The sequence below is a fragment of the Rana temporaria genome, chromosome 1 (assembly GCF_905171775.1).
Source record: "Rana temporaria chromosome 1, aRanTem1.1, whole genome shotgun sequence".
Taxonomy (NCBI): Eukaryota; Metazoa; Chordata; class Amphibia; order Anura; family Ranidae; genus Rana; species Rana temporaria.
The window spans coordinates 402,288,092-402,313,513 of NC_053489.1; the positions used below are offsets into that span (position 1 = coordinate 402,288,092).

The following is a 25,422-nucleotide window of genomic DNA, read 5'->3' on the forward strand; positions in this document are numbered from 1 at the left end:
GGCAATCTGGTTTGAGCTTCCGACTGGTGAAACACACGCCGTCGAGGAAGTGGAGGAACCACAAGTGCTTTTCCTTACGAGTCTGCAGCCCCAGTGCCGGGTTGGGCACCTTTTAATGTAAGCGACCATTTGGCCTATTTTTGTTCTGTCATTTTATTATTTTATTAAATGGTTTGCACTATGGAAGTTTTGGCTTTTTCATTCCATGTTCCATCTCTGCAATGGAGGTCTTGAGCCAATACCCACATCTCCTGTTTATGGCCAAGTGTGCAGGCACACTCCTGCTAAGCGCATGAGATCTTTTTCTAATCAAAATGATCCATTGAGTCTGGTAAGCACATTCCCCTTCTGTGCACTTTGGGTGTCTTATCCTTGCATATGGTGAAGGAACAAGTTTGCACTGTCTGGACAATAATCCTTTTACAGCAAGATTTCGTTTTTTGTTGGTGGATGGATTTTGGAAATTAATCAAATTTTTTTTTTCTTCAATTGGGACAATTTTTTATCTTTTTAACTTTGTAGATTTTTCCCTAGAAAGAGTCAAACACTTTCTTTATGGACTTATATTATGTGTGCAAAACTTTTTGGTGATTTATTTTAAAGATTTATTACCACTAATTTTTTATCACTGGTTTATCCACTTGGGAGAATTTTATGCTTTGTATTTTTCTCACTTTAGTATATTTAATATTTATGAGTGTTTTTTATAATCACTTTCTAGCGCCCTCCTTTTTTACTTATCAATAGGGAGATAGAGGCTAGCATACAGTGCCTTGTACAAGGTGCACATCTTTGTTACCTGGGGACAGACTCTAGAGTTTCTGTGATGTATTTAAAAAGCATTTGAGAAGCCCGGGAACAGAAAGTTCAAAAGGTGAGCTAGCACAGCCAATGGGAAAATTTTAAAGCATTGTGTCATGTGAGCTTTGATGCAGTTATCCTGATATTTGAGGGACAGTTCTCAAGCAATATATCTCAAGAGTGGAGCCACTAACTGTACAATGAAGCCCAGTTCAATGAGATATGTCGTTTTAATAGGAGTTAGATTATGGGGCAACAAGATTATTTAAAGCAAACTAATTGAGTACAATAAAGTGCTAAAATGATCAGTACCACAAGAGTCTAGGCACAAGTACGATTAAAAACACGGTATAAATAATTTTATGTGATCAGTAAGCCTTAAATAGCAGCGTATACTATACAGAAGTTCTTAAAAACTAAGGGCCAGATCCTCAAAAGAGATACGCAGGCGGATCTGCTGTTCCGCCTGTGTATCCCTGTTTCTATCTTTGGAACTGATCCACAGAATCAGTTTCCAAGAGATAGACAGAAGATCCGACATGTGTAAGGGACTTACACTGCCGGATCTTAGGATGCAGTACCGCATCCGCCGCTGGGGGCATTTGAAATCGAAATGCCGCCTCGGGTATGCAAATTAGCACTTACGGAGATCCACAAAGCTTTTCAGCTTCGTTTTTTCTCCGTAAGTTTTAAGTTGCATGTGTAAAATTAGGGCTGCTTTTACAAAGTGTAAACTGTTTACACCTTGTAAAAGCAGACCCTTCTTTTCAGCGACGCCGTCTTTTTTTTTTTTCGCCGCAACAGGTAAGTGCTTTGTGGATCGGGCACTTAGGTAGAAATTTTCAGCCAGTGTAACTTAAATGGGAATATTTAAGTTACGGCGGCTGGCTGTGGATCTGGCCCTAAGCTCCTTATCTGCCATTCAGCAGTCCAATGCCTTGACTACAAAGGCCAGTTCAGGTTCTTACTTCATACTTTTAGTTGGCAGGGCTTAGCTTCACTGTAGGCATAAGTCATGGGGCCTCTGCAAAGTGTGAATTAAGGAGCCAGGAACAAGGGGACACACAGAATTTAGTCAGAAGAATAGCTAAGGTACTTCCTTGTACCATAGTAAGAATCTAGGAAGAACTGCCTTCTAATATGTTTTATCAAAGACACTTAGTGAAATAAAACTGGAACATACACAGAATCATTATTAAAAAATTATAATTCACTGTAAATAATACTCACGAGATATACAAAAAAAAAGGCACAAGTGTGCTCAGAATAGCAAAGTATGACCAAAAAAAGAGAAAGCCAACGGCAGAAGAAGACATTGGGATTTCAGGGATATAGCTGTGTTTCTTTATATACCAATGATTCCAGACACCAGCTCCAATAGCCATCACAAGTGACATAACAATTAACAATACTGATATCTGCAAAGCACAGAACAAACTTCTTAGATCGGAGCATGAATTTCATTATGCAAGCTTATTAAATACAAAGTTACTTACAAAGAGCACACATTTTCCCATTACGCTGTCCAGCTTTGTCCTCTTCATTTTTACTTTACCAGAGTTTTTCATGATTTTTGTGTCAACTCCTAAAACGGAAAGCTAAAAAAATAAAAGGTCTAATATATGTTGTTAATCAACCAGATTTATTAAAAGTTTAGACTTCGAACATTTCTAAATATCGGTGTATCTGATTATATGAAAGCATATTGTATTTAAACTACATAAAACATTAAAACTACAATTACAATCTTATTTGACAGTATGGTCTCCATGTAAATATACACACATATATAAACAACAATATGTAATATAAAAAAAGTAATTCATATATTGAATACTATTATTAGATAGATTAACTGCAAACAGTAACCAGAATACAATAGTGGTCCTTTAAAGCCCAAATGGAGTTACAGAAATAGATAACTGGTCAGATAGATGTAGTACTAATAACTTCAATTTCCATAGTCTTACCCAGGGCTGGGTAAAGGAAGGGGATGGGGGGGGCAAGAGGGGCATTTGTCCTGAGCACAGTGTTGATACATGGAGCCAGGGGTGCACTGGGAGCTTCAGCTGGTTTTTTCTCCTATACATCACTGACAGGAGTCACTGTCACTGCAGTACTCACCTCTGTCTCATTGTGGCGCTGCTGGGGAGTGAAGGCAGATTGCCCTTCCAGTCTCTCCTTGTCATGTGACATTTCTCATGACCAGATATGGGAAAAAGGAGAAACTGCCCTAAAGCCTATATATACACCCTTTTTCTTCAGGAACCCCATAAAGCCCCTTAGCCTCCCTTCCTTAGAGCCCTTCAGCCCCCCTTCCTCCCTCCAGATCCTTTAAATTCCTTGCACCCCACAGAGCCCGGCTCTCCTCCACTCCTGCATCCCATTGACCTCGATTCCAAGATAATCTTCCTTAGACTGACACCATGAACACAGGGACATTTTTTCTTACATGTGAGGCCCCGTACACACGACCAGTTTCCTCGGCAGAATTCAGCTTCCGACCGAGTTTCTGGCTGAATTCTGCCGAGAAACCCGGCCGTTTGTACACTTTCAGCCGAGGAAGCCGACGAGGACCTCGGCGAGGAAATAGAGAACATGTTCTCTATTTCCTCGTTGTTCTATGGGAGCTCTCGGCCCGCCGAGGTCCTCGGCGGCTTCAGGGCTGAACTGGCCGAGGAACTCGATGTGTTTGGCACGTCGAGTTCCTCGGCCGTGTGTACGGGGCCAGACACTACAGATGCAGAGACATATGGATATTTACAAAAGGCAAATCCACTTTGCACTATAAGTGCAAACTACAAGTGCAAAGTGCACTTAATCTGTGTCGCTGTAGATACGAGGAAGACATGCAAGGAGAATAAAAAGCAACATTTTAGCTTGCACATGATTGGATAATAAAATCAGCAGAGCTTACCCTCATTTCAGATCTACCCCTCAGATTTACAGCGACTGCACTTCCAAGTGCACTTTCAGTGCAATTTCAAGTGCACTTTCCAGTGCAAAGTGGATTTGCCTTTCGTAAATAAACCCCATTATTTCCTTGCAGCGACACCATCAACACATGGAGATTTTTTTCCCTTCCAGAGACACTACTTATGCTGGATTATTTTTTCTTTCCTGTGACTCCAAAGTTGAGATATGTTTTCCTTCGACCCCTTTCACACTGGGCGTTTTTCAGGCACTTTTGGGCAAAAAATAGCGACTGTAAAGCACCTGAAAAACGGCTCCCCTGTAGTATTAGTGTGAAAGCCCGAGTGCTTTCACACTGAGGCGATGCACTCAGTGGTGTATTTAGGTTTTGTGCTGCCCTAGGCCTGACTAAACTTGTGCACCCCCTAATTTAAATATGACCCACCCCTTCCTGCCAAGGCCACACCCCTTTCAGTTTAAGATCCACGCTTTTCCACGACATTTTCGAGTGTGGACACTAGTTCTGAGGGCCTGGGGGGGCAATGGATTCCCTTAATTTGCATAGATTTCCTCTCACTTCCTGTTTGGCTATGGGGCAGGAAGTGAAGGGAAATCTCTGCAATGGGTCAGGGATGGCAAAAAATAAACTGACAGTGGCTATAACCCTCCCTTACTCTATCCAAAATAAAAAGTGTTGCTTATAGTTCCACGTTAAGCACAAATTTCTGATAATTTTATGGAGAGGACTAAGAAGATATAACCATGCCAATGGTGTAGCAGAAAACATATAGCACAGTGAGGAAGGTTTGTGGTCCAGGATGATAGGACAATCAAAACTAGAAGCAGCACTCCCCCCACCCAGTTGCAGAATGACGGCCACCCGCTTACCCGAAGCAGTGTGGACGCTTTATGGGGGCGCTAGACTAATTTGCCTCTCAGCCCAGTCTGCCCCAGAAGAATGGTGCTACACTAACAGTGTAGCGCAAGCCGGCGGCGACTCTTTCTGTGCTGCCCCCCTGCAAAGTGCTGCCCTAGGCCTGGGCCTTGTTGGCCTAGGCCAGGATACAGCGTTGGATGCACTGGCAGGATGTTAAAAAAAAATATAGATTAATTGAGCTTTCTATATTCCTCCATACAGCCGCTGAATGCTTACAGGAGGGAGAGGGGAAGAATCAAGCATTCCGCGGCTGTAATGGAGGAATATAGACAGCTCAACTAATCTATATGTAGCTACCCTGCTTCTCCTTCTATCAGGTTCTCCCTGAAGCTCCCCCCCAGTGTTCTCCTCCCCCACCACAGTTCTCTAAACCCCTGTTCTTTCTGCCCCCGATCTCCCCATCCTTCTCCAGCCACCACCCCAGTGTACCCCCCCCCCCACAGTGCTCATCCACCCCTGTCCCCCCCCCCCCCAGTGCTCTCCACCCTGTTCCCCCCTAGTGCTCTCCACCCTGTTCCCCCCAGTGCTCTCCACTCCTGTCCCCCCCCCAGTGCTCTCCACCCCTGTTCCCCCCAGTGCTCTCCACCCCTGTCCCCCCCCAGTGCTCTCCACCCCTGCCCCCCCCAGTGCTCTCCACCCCTGTTCCCCCCAGTGCTCTCCACCCCTGTCCCCCCCCCCAGTGCTCTCCACCTCTCCACCCCTGTTCTCCCCCAGTGCTCTCCACCCCTGTTTTCCCCCCCAGTGCTCTCTACCCCTGTTCTCCCCCCGTGCTCTCCACCCCTGTTCTCCCCCCCAGTGCTCTCCACCCCTGTTCTCCCCCCCAGTGCTCTCTACCCCTGTTCTCCCCCCCAGTGCTCTCCACCCCTGTTCTCCCCCCCAGTTCTCTCCACCCCTGTTCCCCCCCAGTGCTCTCCACCCCTGTTCTCCCCCCCCAGTGCTCTCCACCCCTGTTCTCCCTCCCTGCAAGTGCTCTCCACCCCTGTTCTCCCCACCCCCCAGTGCTCTCTGCCCCTGTTTTCCCTACCCCCTGTGCTTTCTGCCCCTGTTCTCCCCCCGGTGCTCCCCACCCCTGTACTTTCTGCCCCCCCCAGTGCTTTCAAGCTCCACCCATCGCTCTCCAGCCCCCCAGTGCTCTCCACCCCTCTTCTTTTTGGCTCCCCCAGCACTCTCCGCTCCCCATCCCTGTACTCTCCAACCCCACCAGTGCACTCCGCCCCCCATAGTGCGCCCAAGCACCCCGTACTTTCCTCCCCTGTTTTTTCTGGCCCCCACTGGAGCTCTCAAGCTCCCCCAATTGCTATCCACTCCCCAGTGCTCTCCACTCCCCCCTGCTCTTTGTACCCCCCAGTGCTCTCCAGCCCCTGTGCGCTCCACCCGTGTTCTTTCTGCTCCCCAAGTGCTCTCAAGATCCCCCCTTGGTGCTCTCCAGCCCCCCCCCCTCAGCCTCCCGTGCTCTCCACCCCTGTTCTTTTTGGCTCCCCCCCAGTGCTCTCAAGCCCCCCAGCGCTCTCCGCTCCCCACACCTGTGATCTCCACTCCCCCCTGCTCTTTGCCCCCCTTCTCTCCAGCTCCCACCCAGTGCTCTCACTTCCCCAGGATCAGAGGACAGGCTGACTGGGGCAAAAAATGAGGACGGCTGAAGGTGCAGGTGGCCAGGGACCATTCCATCTCACAACAAACAGATCCTCTGGAAGGAGCACTGTCCCCATCCAAGACGAGAACAGACACTGCCTGCTGATGGCGATCATGGATATCCGGCTGGCATGGAAGGTACCGTACCGAGCATCAACAACACACCTTCCCACAGACAGGGACTGCAGACTGGGACATGGGCCACAGGAGGGGCTGCAATAATGGGGACAGTGAGACTGCATTTGATGGGCACAGTGAGGCTGCATTTGATGGGCACAGTGAAGCTGCAATGATGGGCACAGTGAGGCTGCAATGATGGGCACAGGAGGCTGCATTTGATGGGTACAGTGACGCTGCATGTGATGGGCACTGATGAGGCTGCATTTGATGGGTACAGCAAGGCTGCATGTGATGGGCACTGATGAGGCTGTATTGAGCTCTTGTATCATGTCTGCAGCCTCTGACCATCTCCTGTATCATGTCTGCAGTCTCTGAGGGAGTCTGGAGATGAGTCAAGAGCGGGAGCACTGCTGGGATGGGGGTCATGGGAGAAGTCAGATGTCTGTGGACTGTGGAGAGGAGACTATAGGATAAAACTAGAGCCACCAAGCTGGAGCTGACTGACTGAGCCCTGCGTGGTGCACCTGAGAGGAGGTCGGTGACAGCACCACTAGGCCAGTCTGAGGGGGGGGGTCACTGATGTAAAGGGGAAGTGAATACGATAATGTAAGGGGGCACTGATATAAAGGTTTCCCCCTTATATCAGTAACCCACTACCCTTACCGTATTCTTTCTGCGGAAGGTGACCCCCCCACATTCTGAGTTCCTGGGGTCCCCCTTGATGATTGACCACTTTTACCTGGAATTCGCGTTTATAGATATAAAGCCCTCTGTGCTTTCATATCTTTCTTATCTATATATAATACACTCTTCAAATGTGCTTTAAAAATTTATCATTTTCCCTTTCATGAACAAGAAAATAATGACGTTATGCTGTTACGCTGGTATAAAAATGCTGTGGGGCTGATATGACATTTTTTCCAGGGCTGGTTTTTATTCCCAGTCCGGCCCTGCCTGTATTAGAGTTCCTACACTCTGGATAAAGGTACAATAGAGACACCTTTGTTAAACTGGGGAAGGGGAGTGTTAGATGCACTAGCTGATTTAGATAGATTTAGCTTTGGAACTCCAGCTCACACTGTTTAACCAGTTAAGACCCAGACAAATATGCAGTTTAAGGACCTTGCCCCTTTTTGCGATTCGGCACTGTGTCGCTTTAACTGACAATTGCGCGGTCATGCAACGTGGCTCCCGAATAAAATTGGCTTCCTTTTTTTCCCCACAAATAGAGCTTTCTTTTGGTGGTATTTGATCACCTCTGCGTTTTTTTCCCCCGCTATAAACAAAAATAGAGCGACAATTTTGAAAAAATGCAATATCTTTTACTTTTTGCTATAATAAATATCCCCAAAAAAGATATAAAAAACATTTTTTTTCCTTAGTTTAGGCCGATACGTATTCTTCTACCTATTTTTGGTAAACAAAAACAAAAAAATCGCAATAAGCGTTTATCGATTGGTTTGCGCAAATTCAAAGCGTTTACAAAATAGGGGATAGTTTTATGGCATTTTTATTTATATATTTTTTTACTACCAATGGCGGCGATCATCGATTTTTTTCGTGACTGCGACATTATGGCGGACACATCGGGCACTTTTGACACATTTTTGGGACCATTGACATTTTCACAGCGAAAAGTGCTATAAAAATGCACTGATTACTGTGAAAATGACAATGGTTTAACCACTAGGGGGTGCTGTAGGGGTTAAGTGTGACCTCATGTGTGTTTCTAACTTTAGGGGGGCGTGGCTGGACGTGTGACGTCAGTGATCGTCGTTCCCTATATCAGGGAACAGAGGATCACTGACATTGCCACAGAGAAGAACGGGGAAGGTTTGTTTACACTTACCTCTCCCCGTTCTTCAGCTCCTGTGACCCGATCGCGGGACACCTGCGGTGATCGGGTCTGCGGGTTCCACATGCGCGGTCAAGGAGCTTCGGACCAGGTCGCGAGCGCGCCGCCGGTGGTGTGGTCGCGACCCATGGCTGGGCTCTTAAAGAGGACGTATATATACGTCCCTGTGCCCAGCCGTGACATTCTGCCGACGTATATCGTCGTGCGGCGGTCCTTAAGTGGTTAAGCTGTTACAGCAACAATTTTGTTCCTTTGGGGAACAAGTTACAAAAATCAAAGCTGATCATTGTAATCACCCCTGTCAGTGTTAAAAGGTTGGTCTCAATCCCGTAACTGCTAAATCTGCAGGACAACTTTTTCGTACTTTATATGTTTATTTGTTTTTTTCTTTTTTTTACATAAAACAGCATATGGAAAGGCACAGGGCAAATACTCTGCCAAAACCAAACATGAATACAATCCTCTTGACAAAAAAAATACATACATATTCGCTCTGGACCCTCCCATAAACTCCCTCACTAAATCTTCCCACTCTAACCCTTTTTTTTAGTCATCACTCTCTCTCACAGAGAGACAAGTGATGCATCTACCCTTTCCCAGCCCCCCCCCCCTCAAAAGACGAGAGAAAAAAATAAAAAAAAAGGAGAAAAAAAAAGATAAAAGAGGGGGAGAGAGAAGGGGAACCCCATCCTCTCCCTCCCTTAAACCACAATTCATAACAGGAAAGTCGGTTTATCCTTCATATTATATTTTACATTATAATTCCCTGCGCGTATCCGATTCTTCATTTATCAGGTTCAGTCAATAATCTTTTCCCCTCATCTGAATTTTTAAACAAATTCCAGCTCTTCCACGTTTCTTTGTATAGTTTATTTTTACCCTTAGCTGAGAGAACTAGGTCTTCCATAGCTTCTATATCTCTAACTCTATTTATCCACTCTAAAACTGTTGGTGACGTAGTATCCCTCCACCGTAGGGGTATACCTGCTTTAGCTGCATTCACCAAATGGCACAGTACTGAGTTCCGATAAGTCTGAACTGGGATCTCAGATAGGTGAAGTAGGAAAAAAGCGGGATCATTGGGTATTTTTAACTCAGAAATTTTTTGCAAGATTCTCATAATTGACAACCAATAAACTCTTATTTTTTTACAAAACCAAAATATATGAATCAATGTCCCGCTTTCTTCTCCACATCTCCAACATCTGTCAGAATTTTCATTGCAGAATTTTTTGAGTCGTACTGGAGTATAGTACCACTGCATCAAGATTTTATAGTTTAATTCTTGAATTCGTGTACAGATTGAAGAGTTTAGAGTCAAAAAGATAATCTGTTTACGTTGTAATGCAGAGAAGGTCCTATCTAGGTCCTTCTCCCATTTGTTAAGGCCTGGTATCTCCTGATCCTCCCTAAATTTATTTAATAGTCCATACATTTTAGAGATCCCTTGGGCTAGTGGTTCTAAATCATTACAGTACGACTCTAAGATTGTTAATTGACGATGAAAATTACTTCCCGGGCCTAATGATCTAAAAAAATTACTTAATTGCAACGCCTGCCAGATATTGACTTCAAAAGGACCTCCTATTTGTATTAATGTTTTAATCGATGGCCAGTTTTCTGATATAATAATATGTGAGGCCTGATATACTCCTTTCTCTATTAATAACCGGAAACATCCTCTTTCATTACCCGGACTAAAACTTGGGTTCCCCAATATGGGAAACAAAGGTGATCGCACTGTGGAAAGGTTCCCGTTTTGACATATACGTGCAGTAATTTTTAGTGTTGTGCCAATTATAGGGTGATTTTTAAGAGGAACCGGTGCTCTACCTAAAGGAACTGTACTCAGCTGTTGTTCTATGTCAACCCACCTCTTAGATCTAACATGTTTACACCAGTCCACTAATCTAGATAGATGTACTGCATAATAATACTTAAATATATCTGGGACCCCCATTCCACCAAGATTCTTAGGCATAGTCAACAGATCTCTTTTAATCCTAGGACGTTTCCCGGCCCAGATAAAATTCATAAATAAACTACGTATCTGACGCAAAAAAAGTCACTGGAATCTTAATTGGTAGCGCCTGAAGTAAATACAAAATTTTCGGAAGAACGGACATTTTGATTATACTAATGCGGCCAAACCAAGAATGGGAACCAAGTCGCCATTTGTCAAGTAGGGTTCGTAATAGATTATACATTGGTAAAAAATTCATTTTAAAAATGTCCTTTTCTTTTGATGGAATATTTGTGCCCAAGTATCTAAGCATTGGACTCCATTTAAAACCAAAATTCGCCCGAATGGAATCCCGGGAAAGAGGGGATAGTTACATGCTCATGGCCTCTGATTTAGTCTGATTTATTTTTAAATTAGAGAGAGTGCCATATTTCTCAATCTCACTCAGCAAAGTAGGGAGAGAAATATGAGGCTCGGTTACTGAAAAAAGCATATCATCCGCATAAGCAGAAACCTTGTGGATTCCTTCCCCAACCCTAATACCCCGTATATCCGGATTCAGGCGAATTCTGTTCAGCAATGGTTCCAAAGAGAGAACGAAGAGAAGGGGTGAGAGGGGGCAGACCTGGCGAGTACCATTCGAGATGCTGAAGGGTTCAGAAAGGACCCCATTTGCCTTTACAACCGCATGAGGGTTTGTATAAACACTTTTAATCCAGCTAATCATTCGTTCTCCCATTCCTATTTGTTTCAGCACCTCAAATAAGAACCGCCAGTCTACCCTATCAAACGCCTTCTCCGCGTCTGTATTTAAAAATACACACGGTATTTTTTTATCATTTACCTGATTAATCAAATTAAGAACTTTTGTTGTATTATCTCTACCTTCTCTCGTGGGGACGAACCCTACTTGGTCTAAATCTATTATTTGGGGGATCCATGATTGTATTCTGGTTGCTAATATTTTCGTAAATATTTTTAAAGGACAACTTTTTCTGTTGCAAAACAGGCTTACTGGCGTATCGGCAAGGGAAAATAAAAGAGAGAAAGTCTAAAAAAGTAAAGGGATGTAGCCATCATATCTAACTATTACTTTTTAGTTAATACCACTTTAAGAGACAGCATATGGCCCTTTATGCAAAAATAGCTAGCAGCAGGACATTTTTAATGAGGGAGAATTGCTGAAAATGTACTTTTATGGGCCGTACAGACGACCGAACATGTCTGCTGAAACTGGTCCGCGGACCAGTTTCAGCAGACATGTTCGGTCGTGTGTAGGCCCGAGCGTGCAGGATTCCAGCAAACATTTGCCCGCCGGGCCTTTTCCCAGCGGGCAAATATTTCTGGACTTGTTTTAAAACAGTCCGCTGGAATCCTGCCCGCTCGGACATGTTCGGTCGTCTGTACAGACCTACCGTACATGTCCGAGCGCCCGCCATCCCTCGCATGCGTCGAATGACTTCGACGCATGCGTGGAAGCATTTAACTGGCAGGCCCGCCCACATTGCCGCGTCATCGTTGCGGCGACGGCGCGGACACGCCCCGCGTATTGTTTACGCGCGGATTTCTGTACGATGGTTAGTACAGCCATCGTACAGAAATCCCCGGGCAGACATGTACGGTGAAAACGGTCCGGTGGACCGGTTTCATCGTACATGTTTGCCCGTGTGTACGCGGCCTTACCTGTACAGATGGGTGTTATTAACTACACAAATTAAAAGACCACAGATTAAAGTGGTTCAGTTATCCTGACTGGGCATTATATGACATCCAGCAGGATAAGCCGCTAGCGCGTGCCGATTGGTGGGGTGGTGTGTTGCTCTGGCACACCGCATCTCAGATCTTGGTAAAGAGCCTCTGACGTAGGCTCTTTATCACGTGATCAGCTGTGTCCAATCAGAGCTAATCACCGTGCAAATAGGAAGAGCAGTTTATCGGCTTTTCCTTCACTCGCACTGACAGGCGTGAGTAGAGGAGAGGAAAGTCGATAGGCTGCTCTCCTGACAGGGTGGGCTGCGCTGATAATCAGCACATTGATTATCAGTGCAGACCCATCAAGGATGCTTCCCCCAGGACCACCAGGGATGCCCACCCAGGACCACCAGTGATGCCAATCAATACCCAATAGGGATGGAACTCAGTGCCCATCAGTGATGCCTTCCAGTGCCTCCTAATCAGTGCTGCCTAACAGTGCCATCGATCAGTGCCTATAAGTGCCCACCAGTGCCACCTACCAGTACCCATCAGTGCCACCTATGAGTGCCTATCAGTGTTACCTATGAGTGCCTATCAGTGCCCATCAGTGCTGCATACCAGTGCCCATCAGTGCTACTTATCAGTGCCGCCTATCAGTGCCTATCAGTGTTGCATATAAGTGCCTCATCACCTCAGTGCCAATCAGTACGGTCTCATCAGAGTCTATCAGTGCAGCCTTATCAGTGCCCATCAGTGAAAGAGAATACATCCTTTTAACAAAGTTTTGTAACAGAAATAAATAAAAACTTTTGGTCTTTTTTTATTTGTAGCACAAAAAAAAAACAGTGGTGATCATATATGACCAAAAGAAAGCTCTATTTGTGTGAAAGAAATAATAAAAATTTTGTTTGGGTACAGTGTTACATGACCGTACAATTATCATTCAAAATGCAACAGCGCTGAAAGCTGAAAATTGGTCTGGACAAGGGGGGAAATTGCCCAGTATTGAAGTGGTTAAACAGCAAGGCTAAGCCCAAATTCACTGGATTCAAAGAGCACTCGTTAGGGCTTGACTACACGATTGAAAACAGATGATAAAATAGTGTAATCAGGGATAAAGGGCCTCACTAGTGTATGCCTAACTTTTATTTTGTTTTCCTTTTAAACGATGCTTAGTCATGCTTCAGCCCCAGAAGGTTTTACCCCCCTTCCTGACCAGAGCACTTCTTACAATTTGACACTGCGTTGCTTTAACTGACAATTGCGCGGCCATGCGACGATGTACCCAAACAAAATTTGCATCCTTTTTTTCCCCAGAAAAGGGAAAATGTTATACTTACCTAACAGTAATTTTCCTTTCCTGATGCAAGCATGACAGCATATACGTATGGGAAGGGCTCCGCCTCCTTGCCCAATCAGGACCGGTTATACTATAAAGGTAGGTCTCCTCCCTTCGTGCAGTATTCTTGTAATTTAGTATCACTGCGAAGGCCTTTATTACATTTTTTTTTTTTTTTTTTTTGGGGGGAGGGGACCTGTATGCTGTCATGCTTGCATCAGAAAAGGAAAATTACAGTTAGGTAAGTATAACATTTTCCCTTTTCCTGACACAGCATGACAGCATATACGTATGGGATGTACCAAATCACCAGACAACAAGGGTGGGTACTGCTCACGTGTTTAAGAGGATTAGATCTATCCCCTCTAATGACTGAGATGTAGACAACGTGTTGAATGTAGACCAGGTCGTAGTTTACATATTAACTCTGGAGGAACTATTTTGGAGTTCCGTCAATGGATGCGCAACCAGTTTGGAAGAGCTGTCTCTGCCCTCATCTGATGGATTTGTCCTATCCATCTAAGCTTTGACTAACTTTATCCGCACAACTGCGATTGTCTTCGTTGGACAGCGAGATTGTCCTTTACCGATGCCGTTAGGCCTGATGAGTCTATCGTTTTTCTCCTAGAAGAAGGGCTAATTTTATGTCTCTCTTCAACCTTGAATCTCTTTTTAATGTTTGTGGAACTTCAAACACTTTAGTTTGGATCTGCCAGAAGGATGATGATGATGATGATGTTTTAACTCAGGTTGCAAATATACCAACCTTTGTGTAGTGTTGAGGAAGAGACTAGAGCCATTTTGCCTGATCATTTCAGCAACAAGGTAGTTTATGGTTTGACACTTGGATGTTTGAGATTCTTCTAGACCAGGGGTCTCAAACTCAAATTACCTGAGGGCCACAAGACAAGTTTCCATATCCCATGGGGGGCCGCATGCAAACTTTCAAACTTCAAAAACAGTACTGTGTCAGGGAACGCATTATTAACCCTGACCACTACACTGCACACTGACCACTACACTACACACTGACCACTCACCATCAGGGTACAGCACATCATGGCACAGGGCACAGCACACATGAGTGCACAGCGCACATCAGGGTACAAAGCCCAGCACATCAGGGTACAAAGTCCAGCTCATCAGGGTACAAAGCCCAGCACATCAGGGTACAGGGCACATCAGAGCACAGCACATAGGGGTACAGCACAACAGGCCACATCAGGGTGCACGGCACATCAGGGCAGGGCATATCAGGACAGGGCACATGGCACAGTGCAGGACATGGCACATCAGGGCACAGCACATCAGGACAGGGCACATGGCACATCAGGGTACAGGGCACATGAAACAGCACATCAGGGTACATGGGGCACATCCGGGTACATGGGGCACATGGCACATCAGGGTACATGGGCCACATCAGGGTACATTGGGCACAATCACAGCACATCAGGGCACATGGGGCATATCAGGGCACATGGGGCACATACGAGCACACCAGGGCACATGGGGCACATGAGAGCACATCAGGGCACAATCAGGGAACATGGGCACACCAGGGAACATGGGGCACATGAGAGCACATCAGGGCACAGCACATCAGGGCACATGGCACATCAGGGCACATGGCACATCAGGGTACAGGACATGGCACATCAGGGCACAGCACATCAGGACAGGGCACATGGCACATAAGGGTACAGGGCACATGAAACAGCACATCAGGGTACAAAGCCGAGGACATCAAGGTACCCTGATGTGCTGGGCTTTGTACCCTGATGTGCTGTTTCATGTGCCCTGTACCCTGATGTGCCATGTGCCCTGATGTGCTGGGCTTTGTACCCTGATGTGCTGTTTCATGTGCCCTGTACCCTGATGTGCCCTGTCCTGATGTGCTGTGCCCTGATGTGCCATGTCCTGTACCCTGATGTGCCATGTGCCCTGTCCTGATGTGCTGTGCCCTGATGTGCCATGTCCTGTACCCTGATGTGCCATGTGCCCTGTCCTGATGTGCTGTGCCCCATGTGCCCTGATGTGCTCTCATGTGCCCCATGTTCCCTGGTGTGCCCCATGTTCCCTGATTGTGCCCTGATGTGCTCTCATGTGCCCCATGGTACATCAGGGTACATGGGCCACATCAGGGCACAATCAGAGCACATGGGGCATATCAGGGCACATGGGGCACATACGAGCACACCATGGCACAATCAGGGCACATCAGGGCACAATCAGGGCACATGAGGGCACATGAGGGCACATGGGGCCCAGCACATCAGGGTACATGAGGCACATCAGGGTACATGGGGCACATCAGGGCACATTGGGGCACATGAGGGTACATGGGGCACATCAGGGCACAATCAGGGCACATGAGAGCACATCAGGGCACATTCAGAGCACATCAGGGCACAATCAGGGCACACCAGGGCACATGATGGCACAATCAGGGCACATGACAGCACATCAGGGCACATGGGAGCACATCAGGGCACATGAGAGCACATCAGGGCGCATGGGAGCACATCAGGGCACATGGGAGCACATCAGGGCACATGAGAGCACATCAGGGCACAATCAGGGCACATGAAAGCACATCAGGGCACATGAGAGCACATTAGGGCACAATCAGGGCACATGAGAGCACATCAGGGCACATGAGAGCACATCAGGGCACAATCAGGGAACACCAGGGCACATGAGAGCACATGAGGGCACAATCAGGGCACATGCGAGCACATCAGGGCACATGGTAGCACATCAGGGCGCATGGTAGCACATCAGGGCACATGAGAGCACATCAGGGCACATGGGAGCACATCAGGGCACATGAGAGCACATCAGGGCACATGAAAGCACATCAGGGCACATGAGAGCACATTAGGGCACAATCAGGGCACATGAGAGCACATCAGGGCACATGAGAGCACATCAGGGCACATGAAAGCACATCAGGGCACATGAGAGCACATCGGGGCACATGAGAGCACATTAGGGCACATGAGAGCACATCAGGGCACATGAGAGCACATCAGGGCACAATCAGGGCACATGAAAGCACATCAGGGCACATGAGAGCACATTAGGGCACAATCAGGGCACATGAGAGCACATCAGGGCACATGAGAGCACATCAGGGCACATGAGAGCACATCAGGGCACAATCAGGGAACACCAGGGCACATGAGAGCACATGAGGGCACAATCAGGGCACATGCGAGCACATCAGGGCACATGGTAGCACATCAGGGCGCATGGTAGCACATCAGGGCACATGAGAGCACATCAGGGCACATGGGAGCACATCAGGGCACATGGTAGCACATCAGGGCGCATGGTAGCACATCAGGGCACATGAGAGCACATCAGGGCACATGGGAGCACATCAGGGCACATGAGAGCACATCAGGGCACATGAAAGCACATCAGATCACATGAGAGCACATTAGGGCACAATCAGGGCACATGAGGGCACAATCAGGGCACATGCGAGCACATCAGGGCACATGGTAGCACATCAGGGCGCATGGTAGCACATCAGGGCACATGAGAGCACATCAGGGCACAATCAGGGCACATGCGAGCACATCAGGGCACATGGTAGCACATCAGGGTGCATGGTAGCACATCAGGGCACATGAGAGCACATCAGGGCACATGGGAGCACATCAGGGCACATGAGAGCACATCAGGGCACATGAAAGCACATCAGATCACATGAGAGCACATTAGGGCACAATCAGGGCACATGAGAGCACATCAGGGCACATGAAAGCACATCAGGGCACATGAGAGCACATCAGGGCACATGAAAGCACATCAGGGCACATGAGAGCACATCAGGGCACATCAGGGCACATGAAAGCACATGAGAGCACATCAGGGCACATGAGAGCACATCAGGGCACATGAAAGCACATCAGGGCACATGAGAGCACATTAGGGCACAATCAGGGCACATGAGAGCACATCAGGGCAGATGAGAGTACACCAGGGCACAGGTCAGCATTTACTTGTTGTTTTCTTCAAAGGCAGAGTAGCGCAGGAAGCGTCTGTCATAAGTTCACTTGTCTCTCATGTCACGCTGCTACTCCCCGGCAGCCCCCCCTCTCTTCTCGTCCATCTCAGATAATGTCACAAGCAAACGGGGATGGACGAGAAGAGAGGAGGGGCCGCCGGGGAGTAGCAGTGTGACATGAGAGACAAGTGAAATTATGACAGACGCTTCCTGCGCTACTCTTCATGCACCTCGATCTACACTTCCGCGGCACCCGCGGGCCATTTAAAACCGGTCCGCGGGCCGCAAATGGCCCGCAGGCCGGTACTTTGAGACCCCTGTTCTAGACCTACTCTACATACTGTATTTGCCAAAAGAAATACTTATTCCATGTTACTGGCCATATTTAGGATGTCTTGTCCCTCTAAATGGAGAGTGAGATAATGTGTCTCACACTATTTGGAAGACCCCCCGGGGGAAACAATAACCTGCCTAGGTCTTTCGGAATTGGTTGCTGAAATATGCAACCGTTACTGGATCCCAGAGAGTGAAGACACGACTGAGTTTCAAGTATCCTTTAATGCCGTCTCTATGCTTGCTTGTATACAATTCATTCCTTACAGTAAGGAACAGAGAATTCCATAATTTAAATTCTGTAGGTTCTTTTCGTAGCTGATGTACTTGAAGTCTGGAGTAGGCGCCCTGACCTCCATTGGATTTCAAAAACTAACAATGAGACCTCCACTTCTTGGTCTCCTGTATCTAGATATAACTTGTATGAATTTGGAAGATACAGTTGGCCACGCTGTATGAGGTGTTGAATCTCAGGAAGGAAGGAGAATAGGAAGTTCTCGGATCTGAGACTGTATCCATGGGTATCATTGCCTGCAAGCCACAGGGCAATTATTGTTATCACCACCGAATGGATGCGAATCCGGATAAGGATCCTGGAGATGATTAGGTTTGTTGAATATATACATATTGGCTAATCTGCCGAGCCCGGTTGGCTGTCCTTAGTTTCTCTGCTTCCACCTCTGGGAAACCACCCATGTTACTGTCAGACCAATATTTTGAAAGCCTTACTCGTTGCCATTTTACTAGTAATGGCGGTGATCTGCAATTTTTAGCAGCACTGCGACAATGCGACAGATCGGATACTTTTGACACTTTTTTTGGGGACCATTGGCATTTATGCAGCGATCAGTGCTATAAAAATGCACTGATTACTGTGCAAATGTCACTGGCAAGGAAGGGGTTAACACTAGGGGGAGATCAAGGGGTTAAATACGTGTTCACTCTGTATGTTCTAACTGTGTGGGGATGTGAGTGACTAGGAGAGAAGCCCTATAATTTTTCCTACTTCGTAGGAAGAAACGATAGGGCTCCTCTCCTCTGACAGCACAGGGATTTCTGTGTTTACACACAGAAATCCCTGTGCTGGCGCTCGTGTCTGCCAGCCACGCACATCGGGTCCCCCGCCGTGCAGCGGGAGCGCTCCCTCTGGTGGCCGAAAATGGGTAGGACGTACCCAGACAGGATTTCGTCCACCAGTGCCATCTGCGTGACATGGTCGGCAGCTGGTTAAAGATTAGATGGGCAGTAACAAGTGAATGCTTTGCTTTAAGCACTTCAAACCCAAAGGAAAAGAACCTATCAGTTTAAAACAAACAGAAACCCAAAAAAGAAATGAAAACCCTAAAATACCACCCCTTAAACAAAAGTCCACTTCATAATTTTGTCCCTAACAAACATTACCTTTTGATACCTATACAGTAGTAGACATAGGCAACACATTTCAAATAACAGGAAAGTTTAATTCTCGCATTCCTTTCTGAATTAGTTACTCATAGCTCAGTACCCAAGGATCCTTTCCAGTGATTCCCCAAATTCACAGAAATTACCTATGGAGGTTTTCTATAAATGTTATTGTTAATTAATAGGTGTCTGTCAATATGAATATTATTCATACAGCTTCAGCATGTTCCGTAAAGCTCTAGAGATTGTGTTAAAACGACATAAAATTTTAAACACATGGAATGAAAAACCTACACAGAATTACGGTATTATAATTTCAGAGCAGAAAGATAGATTAACAAGGCAATATACCACAGTCATAACACATGGGTTAACAGAATAGCACTTTGAATATTTTGATATTGCCAAAGGACTGTTTGGTATGTGTTTTTTCACCAGGGACCATTGCTGTTTAGGTATACTTTTAACTAAGATTTTTGTTCTTGTTTTAGCACAAATTTTAGGAGAATTCTGCATTGAAGTTATATTTTGCTGTATAAATTTGTATCAGAGTTGCTCTGGTATTATTCTTTAAACTGTAATATAAACCAGGTTATTTCATGCTTTGGTATGGGAATGCCCATGTCATGAATAAAAGAGATAGTTTTACAGACCTGCATAAATGACAAGCCCATAACAACGTGAAGTGTTGCGGATCCTGCAGTCTCTCATGAGAAGGTTGTCAGTATTAAGGGGATACTTTTTTTCTTTCCAGTCCAGGACCCCCACAAAGCTGTTTATGCGGGCATTTGGAGCTTCGCATGTGATCACACCTATACATATATAGACAGAAGACTTTAAAAAAGAAACTGTAATTTTTAGTACTGTAAATTGAAGGAAACAACCATGCAATTTCTAATTCCAGTGTAGAGTTCAGCCAATGGTAAAAAAAATATGTAGAGCAACAGTATGTTCAAAAGGATGATTATGTAGAAATAGGTGGCACATATATAACTGTGCTGAAAATGATGAAAAAATGAATACTGCATTACACTTCCTATTTTTTTTAGAAGAAGAGTATCTAAAATGTGTTATGATTTTTCAGTATAGTGAGGATTATGAAAAGGACATTTGGATGCAGTATTTGTCTATCTTTTGCACATTATTTGGACTAAAGTCCATAGTGGATCCTTTTCATGAATTTTGCTACATTTTAGGCCCTGTACACACTGGCAAGACTCTCGTCAGGAAAAAAACATTGTTTTCCCTGACGAGATTCTTGGCAAGAATCTCTTGCCGCCCGAGTGTACACACTGACCTTTTCAAAAGAACCGCGGTTCTCTTGAAAGGCAAGAACGCGGTGATGTCATTGCGTATGACGAGCATGCGCCCGTCACATCGCCGTCCTCTTGCTTCACCCTACCTATGCCATGGAAGCTACCGCGCATGCGTCAAAGTCTTTTCGAGCATGCGTGGGTTTCAACGGCGACAGGTAAGTATACACACTCGGGTTTCTCGTCGGGAAACAGGCCGACAAGAATCTCGACGAGAAAAGAGAGCGCAGGTTCTCTTTTTTTCTCGTTGAGATTCTGGGCAGATTTCCTGACGAGAAACCTAAAAAAAGCCTCGTACACATGAACGGTAATCTCGGCAAGAAGCAGTTTTCTTGCTGGTTTTTGCAGAGAAAACCGGTTGTGTGTACGAGGCCTAAGAGTGAAAGCCTAAATGTGTTGGCATCAGAAAAGCCACTGATTCCAATAGAATCTGCTCCTACCAACACTTTGGTCAGCATCACTAGAGGGGTGACCAGAAAGAGGAAGGAGGTCCCAATTCCCTTATACAGTATACAGGTGAAACTCGAAAAATTTGAATATCGTGCAGAGGTTCCTTCATTTCACTAATGCAACTCAAAAGGTGAAACTAAGGCCCCGTACACACGACAGAGTTTCTCGGCAGAATTCACCGAGAAACTCGGTCAAAACCCGGATTCTGCCGAGAAACTCTGTCGTCTGTACAGTTTTGGCTCGATGGAGCCGCCGAGGAGCTCGACGAGAAAATAGAGAACATGTTCTCTATTTTCTCGTTGTTCTATGGGAGAAGGCGGCCCGCCGAGCTCCTCGGCGGCTTCATCCCAGAACTCGACGAGGAACTCGACGTGCTTGGCACGTCGAGTTCCTCGGCCATGTGTACGGGGCCTAATATATGAGATAGACTCATTACATGCAAGGCAAGATAGTTCAAGCCTTGATTTGTCATAATTGTGATGAATATGGCTTACAGCTCATGCCAAAACCCCAAATCCACAATCTCTGAAAATTTGAATACTACATGCATAAAACAAGGATTGTACATAAAACAATATCGGACCTCTGAAAAGTATGTAGCGCCCTGCTTCCAATGAGTGGGCACTATGTGTTGAAATTTTAGTTGCCTGGGCAGTAGTTTGGCCCAGAGAGATTTTGTCCAAATTCATGGCTCTGTTTAGTTGGTTGCATGATTTTCCCTCTGACGGTGGGGGTCAGAGTTGGAAAGGCAACAGGCTGGATGCATTGGGTATCTCTTTCCCAGAAGCGGCCCAGAGGGCGTGGTTAACTCGCTGTGCATTCTGGGAGAAGGTACTTAAGGGCCAGACACCATTTTGTGGGGTTCGTCCCTCCTGGCCTCAGGGATGTATTGGTAGTTACCGCCTCGGGGCCATGTTGGCCTGAGGCCTCGCAACTGAGATGTAGGCCCAGGAGCTGCTGGGGCCTACTGATCCAGGGACGATCCTGTGTCGCCTTACCTGCTGGAAGGGACCGAGCAATTGAGGACTCAATTGGAGGATATGTCCGGATTTCAAAGTTTACCTCACAGTGCTGCCGGAACGGCTGAAAGAACCTGGCACGGAGAGCTGAGTTCTACAATTCACCTAGTCTGTGGCAGAGACTATCAAACACGTTCTACAATTCGCACCGGCTGCTAGACCAGTGAGAGTGGGCCTATCTGGGGGTCGCTGAGTCCAGAGTGGAAACGGCTGTTCTCCCTAAACCTCCATCCCTCTTTTCTGAAGTTGTTTTTAATAAAAACCCTCTCTGCAGGGTAAGAAAAAGAGACTTGGTGTTTGGTGCAGACATTTCTTCCTTTAACCACTTCTTCAAGGAGAACCTCTGAGACGAGTGCACGGAACAGTAAGGTAATGGCAGCCCCAAATCTAAACCAGCAGCTCCTTCGGGGCTAGTGCTACAAGTATAAGCATGCATATGTACTCAGTACTTGGTTTGGGCCCCTTTTGCAGCAATTGCTACCTCAATGCAGTGTGGCATGGAAGCTATCAGCCTGTGGCACTGCTGAGGTGTTATGGAAGACCAGGATGCTTCAATAGCGGCCTTCAGCTCTTCTGCATTGTTCGGTCTCGTGTCTCTCATCTTTCTCTTGGCAATGCCCCATAGATTCTCTATGGGGTTCAGGTCAGGTGAGTTTGCTGGCCAATCAATCACAGTAATCCCATGGTCATTGACCCAGGTTTTGGGGCTTTTGGCAGTGTCCTGCTGGAAAATGAAGTCAGCATCCCCATAGAGCTCGTCTGCAGAAGGAAGCATGAAGTGCTCCAAAATCTTCTGGTAGATGGCTGCGTTGACCCTGGACTTAATGAAGCACATTGGACCAACAACAGCAGATGACATGGCTCCCCAAATCAACACACACTATGGAAACTTCACACTGAACTTCAAGCATCTTGCAGTGTGTGCCTCTCTATTCTTCCTCCATAATCTGGGTCCTTGTTTTCCAAATGAGGTGCAAAATTTGCTCTAATCAGAAAAGAGGACTTTGGACCACTGAGAAACAGACCAGGCCCTGTTTTTCTTAAGCCCTTCTGACGTTGTTTGTTGTTCAGGAGTGGCTTGACAAAAGGAATACTACATTTGAGGCCCATGTCCAGGATTCGTCTGTGTGTGTGGTGGCTCTTGATGCACTCTTGACTCCAGCCTCAGTCCACGCCTTGTGAAAGTCCCCAAAACTTTTGAATGGCCTTTTCCTGACAATCCTCTCCAGGCTGCGGTCATCCCTGCTGCTTGTGCATCTTTTTCTTCCACACTTTTCCCTGCACATAACTTTCTATTAATGTGCTTTGATACAGCACTTTGGGAACATCCAACTTCTTTTGCAATTACCTTTTGAAGCTTTCCCTCCTTATGGAGGGTTTCAATGATGGTTTTCTGCACACCTGTCAGGTCAGCAGTCTTTCCCATGATTGTGATTCCTACTGAACCAGACTGAGAGACCATTTAAAGGCTCAGGAACCCTTTGCAGGTGTTATGGCTTAATTAGCTGATTAGAGTGGGACACTTTGAGCCTAGAATATTGCACCTTTTCACAATATTAAAATTTTCTGAGATTGTAGATGTGGGGTTTTTATGAGCTGTAAGCCATCAATCATCACAATTATGACAAATCACGGCTTGAACTATCTTTATTTGCATGTAATGAGTCGATCTCATATATTAGTTTCACCTTTTAAGTTGCATTAGTGAAATAAATGAACTTTTGCACGATATTCAAATTTTTCGGGTTTCACCTGTAGATATTTCATTAGACCTAATTTAGAATACTGTGTCCAGTTCTACAAATCCAGAGACAGGCAGCAAAATGGTGAAAGGTCTGGGGCCTCGTACACACGACCGAGGAACTCGTCGTAAATGAAACATCGTTTTACTCGACGAGTTCCTTGTTAGGCTTGTCGAGAAACTTGACAAGCTTGCTTTGCGTACACACGGTCAAGACCAAATCTCCTCGTTCTCAAACGTGGTGACGTACAACACATACAACGGCAGGGGAAGTTCGATTCCACTGGCACAACCCTTGGGGCTGCTTTTGCTAATCTCATGTTACTGCGTGTTAAGTAAAAGTTAGGTAAGAGACAATTTGCACTTTTCAGACTGTTAAAGCGTGACAAATGTGCTATCTCCATTACAAACGCTACTTTTACCGAAGGTGCGCTCCCGTCTCATACTTTATTCTGAGCATGCGTGGGTTTCTTAGCATACACGCGAACATGTTTCTCGTCGAAAACCAGCTCGACGAGGAAATTGAGACTCCCGTCGAGGAAAAAGAGAACTACAGTTTTCTCGATGAAAAACATACACACGACCGTTTTCCTCGGCAAAAAAGCTCTGCCACCAAGTTTCTTGATGGATTCTGTCGAGGAAAATGGTCGTGTGTACGAGGCCTCATGAATAAAACATATCAGGAGAGACTTCAGGAACTAAATATGGAGAAAAGAAGGGAAAGGATAGACATGACTGAAACACAGATCTATACAAACATTTTTTTTAAAAAATGGGGCCAACTCGGTGTACTACTTGGTCTTTTTTTTGCTGGTACTATTTTAAGTCTCTATATTTGTTTTGAAGTACACTGGAATAATCTCCCGCATGCTGCTTTTTGGGGGTCTTGACCTGCAGTTTGCCAGTCAAGTCAGTTCAAATTTCAAAAACACAACATTGGATTTATATGTATGTAAAGACAACACATACTGTGATTAACCAAAACCAAAATGTGACGATTCCTCTGGCGTTTGTGACATTATATCTTATTAAAGCTAACAAGAAAGATACATATCGTTTACCTTGGATGATCTTTCTCTTAGACCAAAATTAAACAATGTGGATGAGTAACAGCAGTGCATTTTTTTCTAAACTAACCTTGCAGTGTTGAGGACATCACTAGGACTTTCTCATCTTCTAGCAGCGGCAAAGGGGAAGGCATTCTTCTAGGACCGAGCATGCTCACATAATGACATGTCAGCGCCGCTCAGTCCTTGACTACTGTGATCCAGTAGGGCATGTAAATGACAGGCTTTGTTCACAGGAAATGTGAGAAATGTAAAAAAAGTTCTACTTTAAATGCTTGGTAAACTTTCAATATATTTAATACTGCTTTATATTTCAATATTTGTATTGAAAAAGTTCAGGCAGTAACAAACAGGCTATTCAAACAATAACCTGTGCAGGGGTTGTCAATAGGGCAAAGGTATAAGACCATACAGCAATAGTAAACAGATATAATGTAAGTCATTGGCAGGAGAACAGACCTAAGCAATAGGACTTTCTCAGGTAAACATATTGGTATGAGATAGAGGCAATGATGATCTTCATCAACAAGAACAAGAACTGAAACCACCAGAAACCATAAGTAAAGTAGTTCTAAACATTATCTCAGGTCTCAGCCAGAGGTGGAATGTGTGGGAAAACTGCACCGTACAAGGGAATAGGGAAGGGAGGGTGAAATGGGTATAATGATTAGGAAGTGACTGGATTAATATTGCTTTAAAGTGGTTCTAAAGGCAGAAGTTTTTTACCTTAATGCATTTATGCATTAAGGTAAAAAAAACTTCTGGGAGCCGCTTCCCCCCAGTCCTCCTTATACTTACCTGAGCCCCTTCTTGATCCAACGATGT

The 25,422-nt window shown here is 45.7% G+C and overlaps 1 protein-coding gene across 1 annotated transcript in view; it reads right to left on the reverse strand.

Moving 5' to 3' along the window:
* LOC120913440 (phospholipid-transporting ATPase IC-like) overlaps window positions 1-25,422 on the reverse strand; it is a 181,892-nt gene that overhangs the window by 131,620 nt on the left and 24,850 nt on the right. Inside the window, exons 5-7 of the mRNA XM_040323369.1 lie at window positions 19,661-19,819; window positions 2,298-2,386; window positions 2,032-2,219 (exon numbers count right to left, since the gene is read on the reverse strand). Coding sequence (XP_040179303.1) covers window positions 2,032-2,219; window positions 2,298-2,386; window positions 19,661-19,819 — 436 coding nt within the window. The remainder of the gene's footprint in view (window positions 1-2,031; window positions 2,220-2,297; window positions 2,387-19,660; window positions 19,820-25,422) is intronic.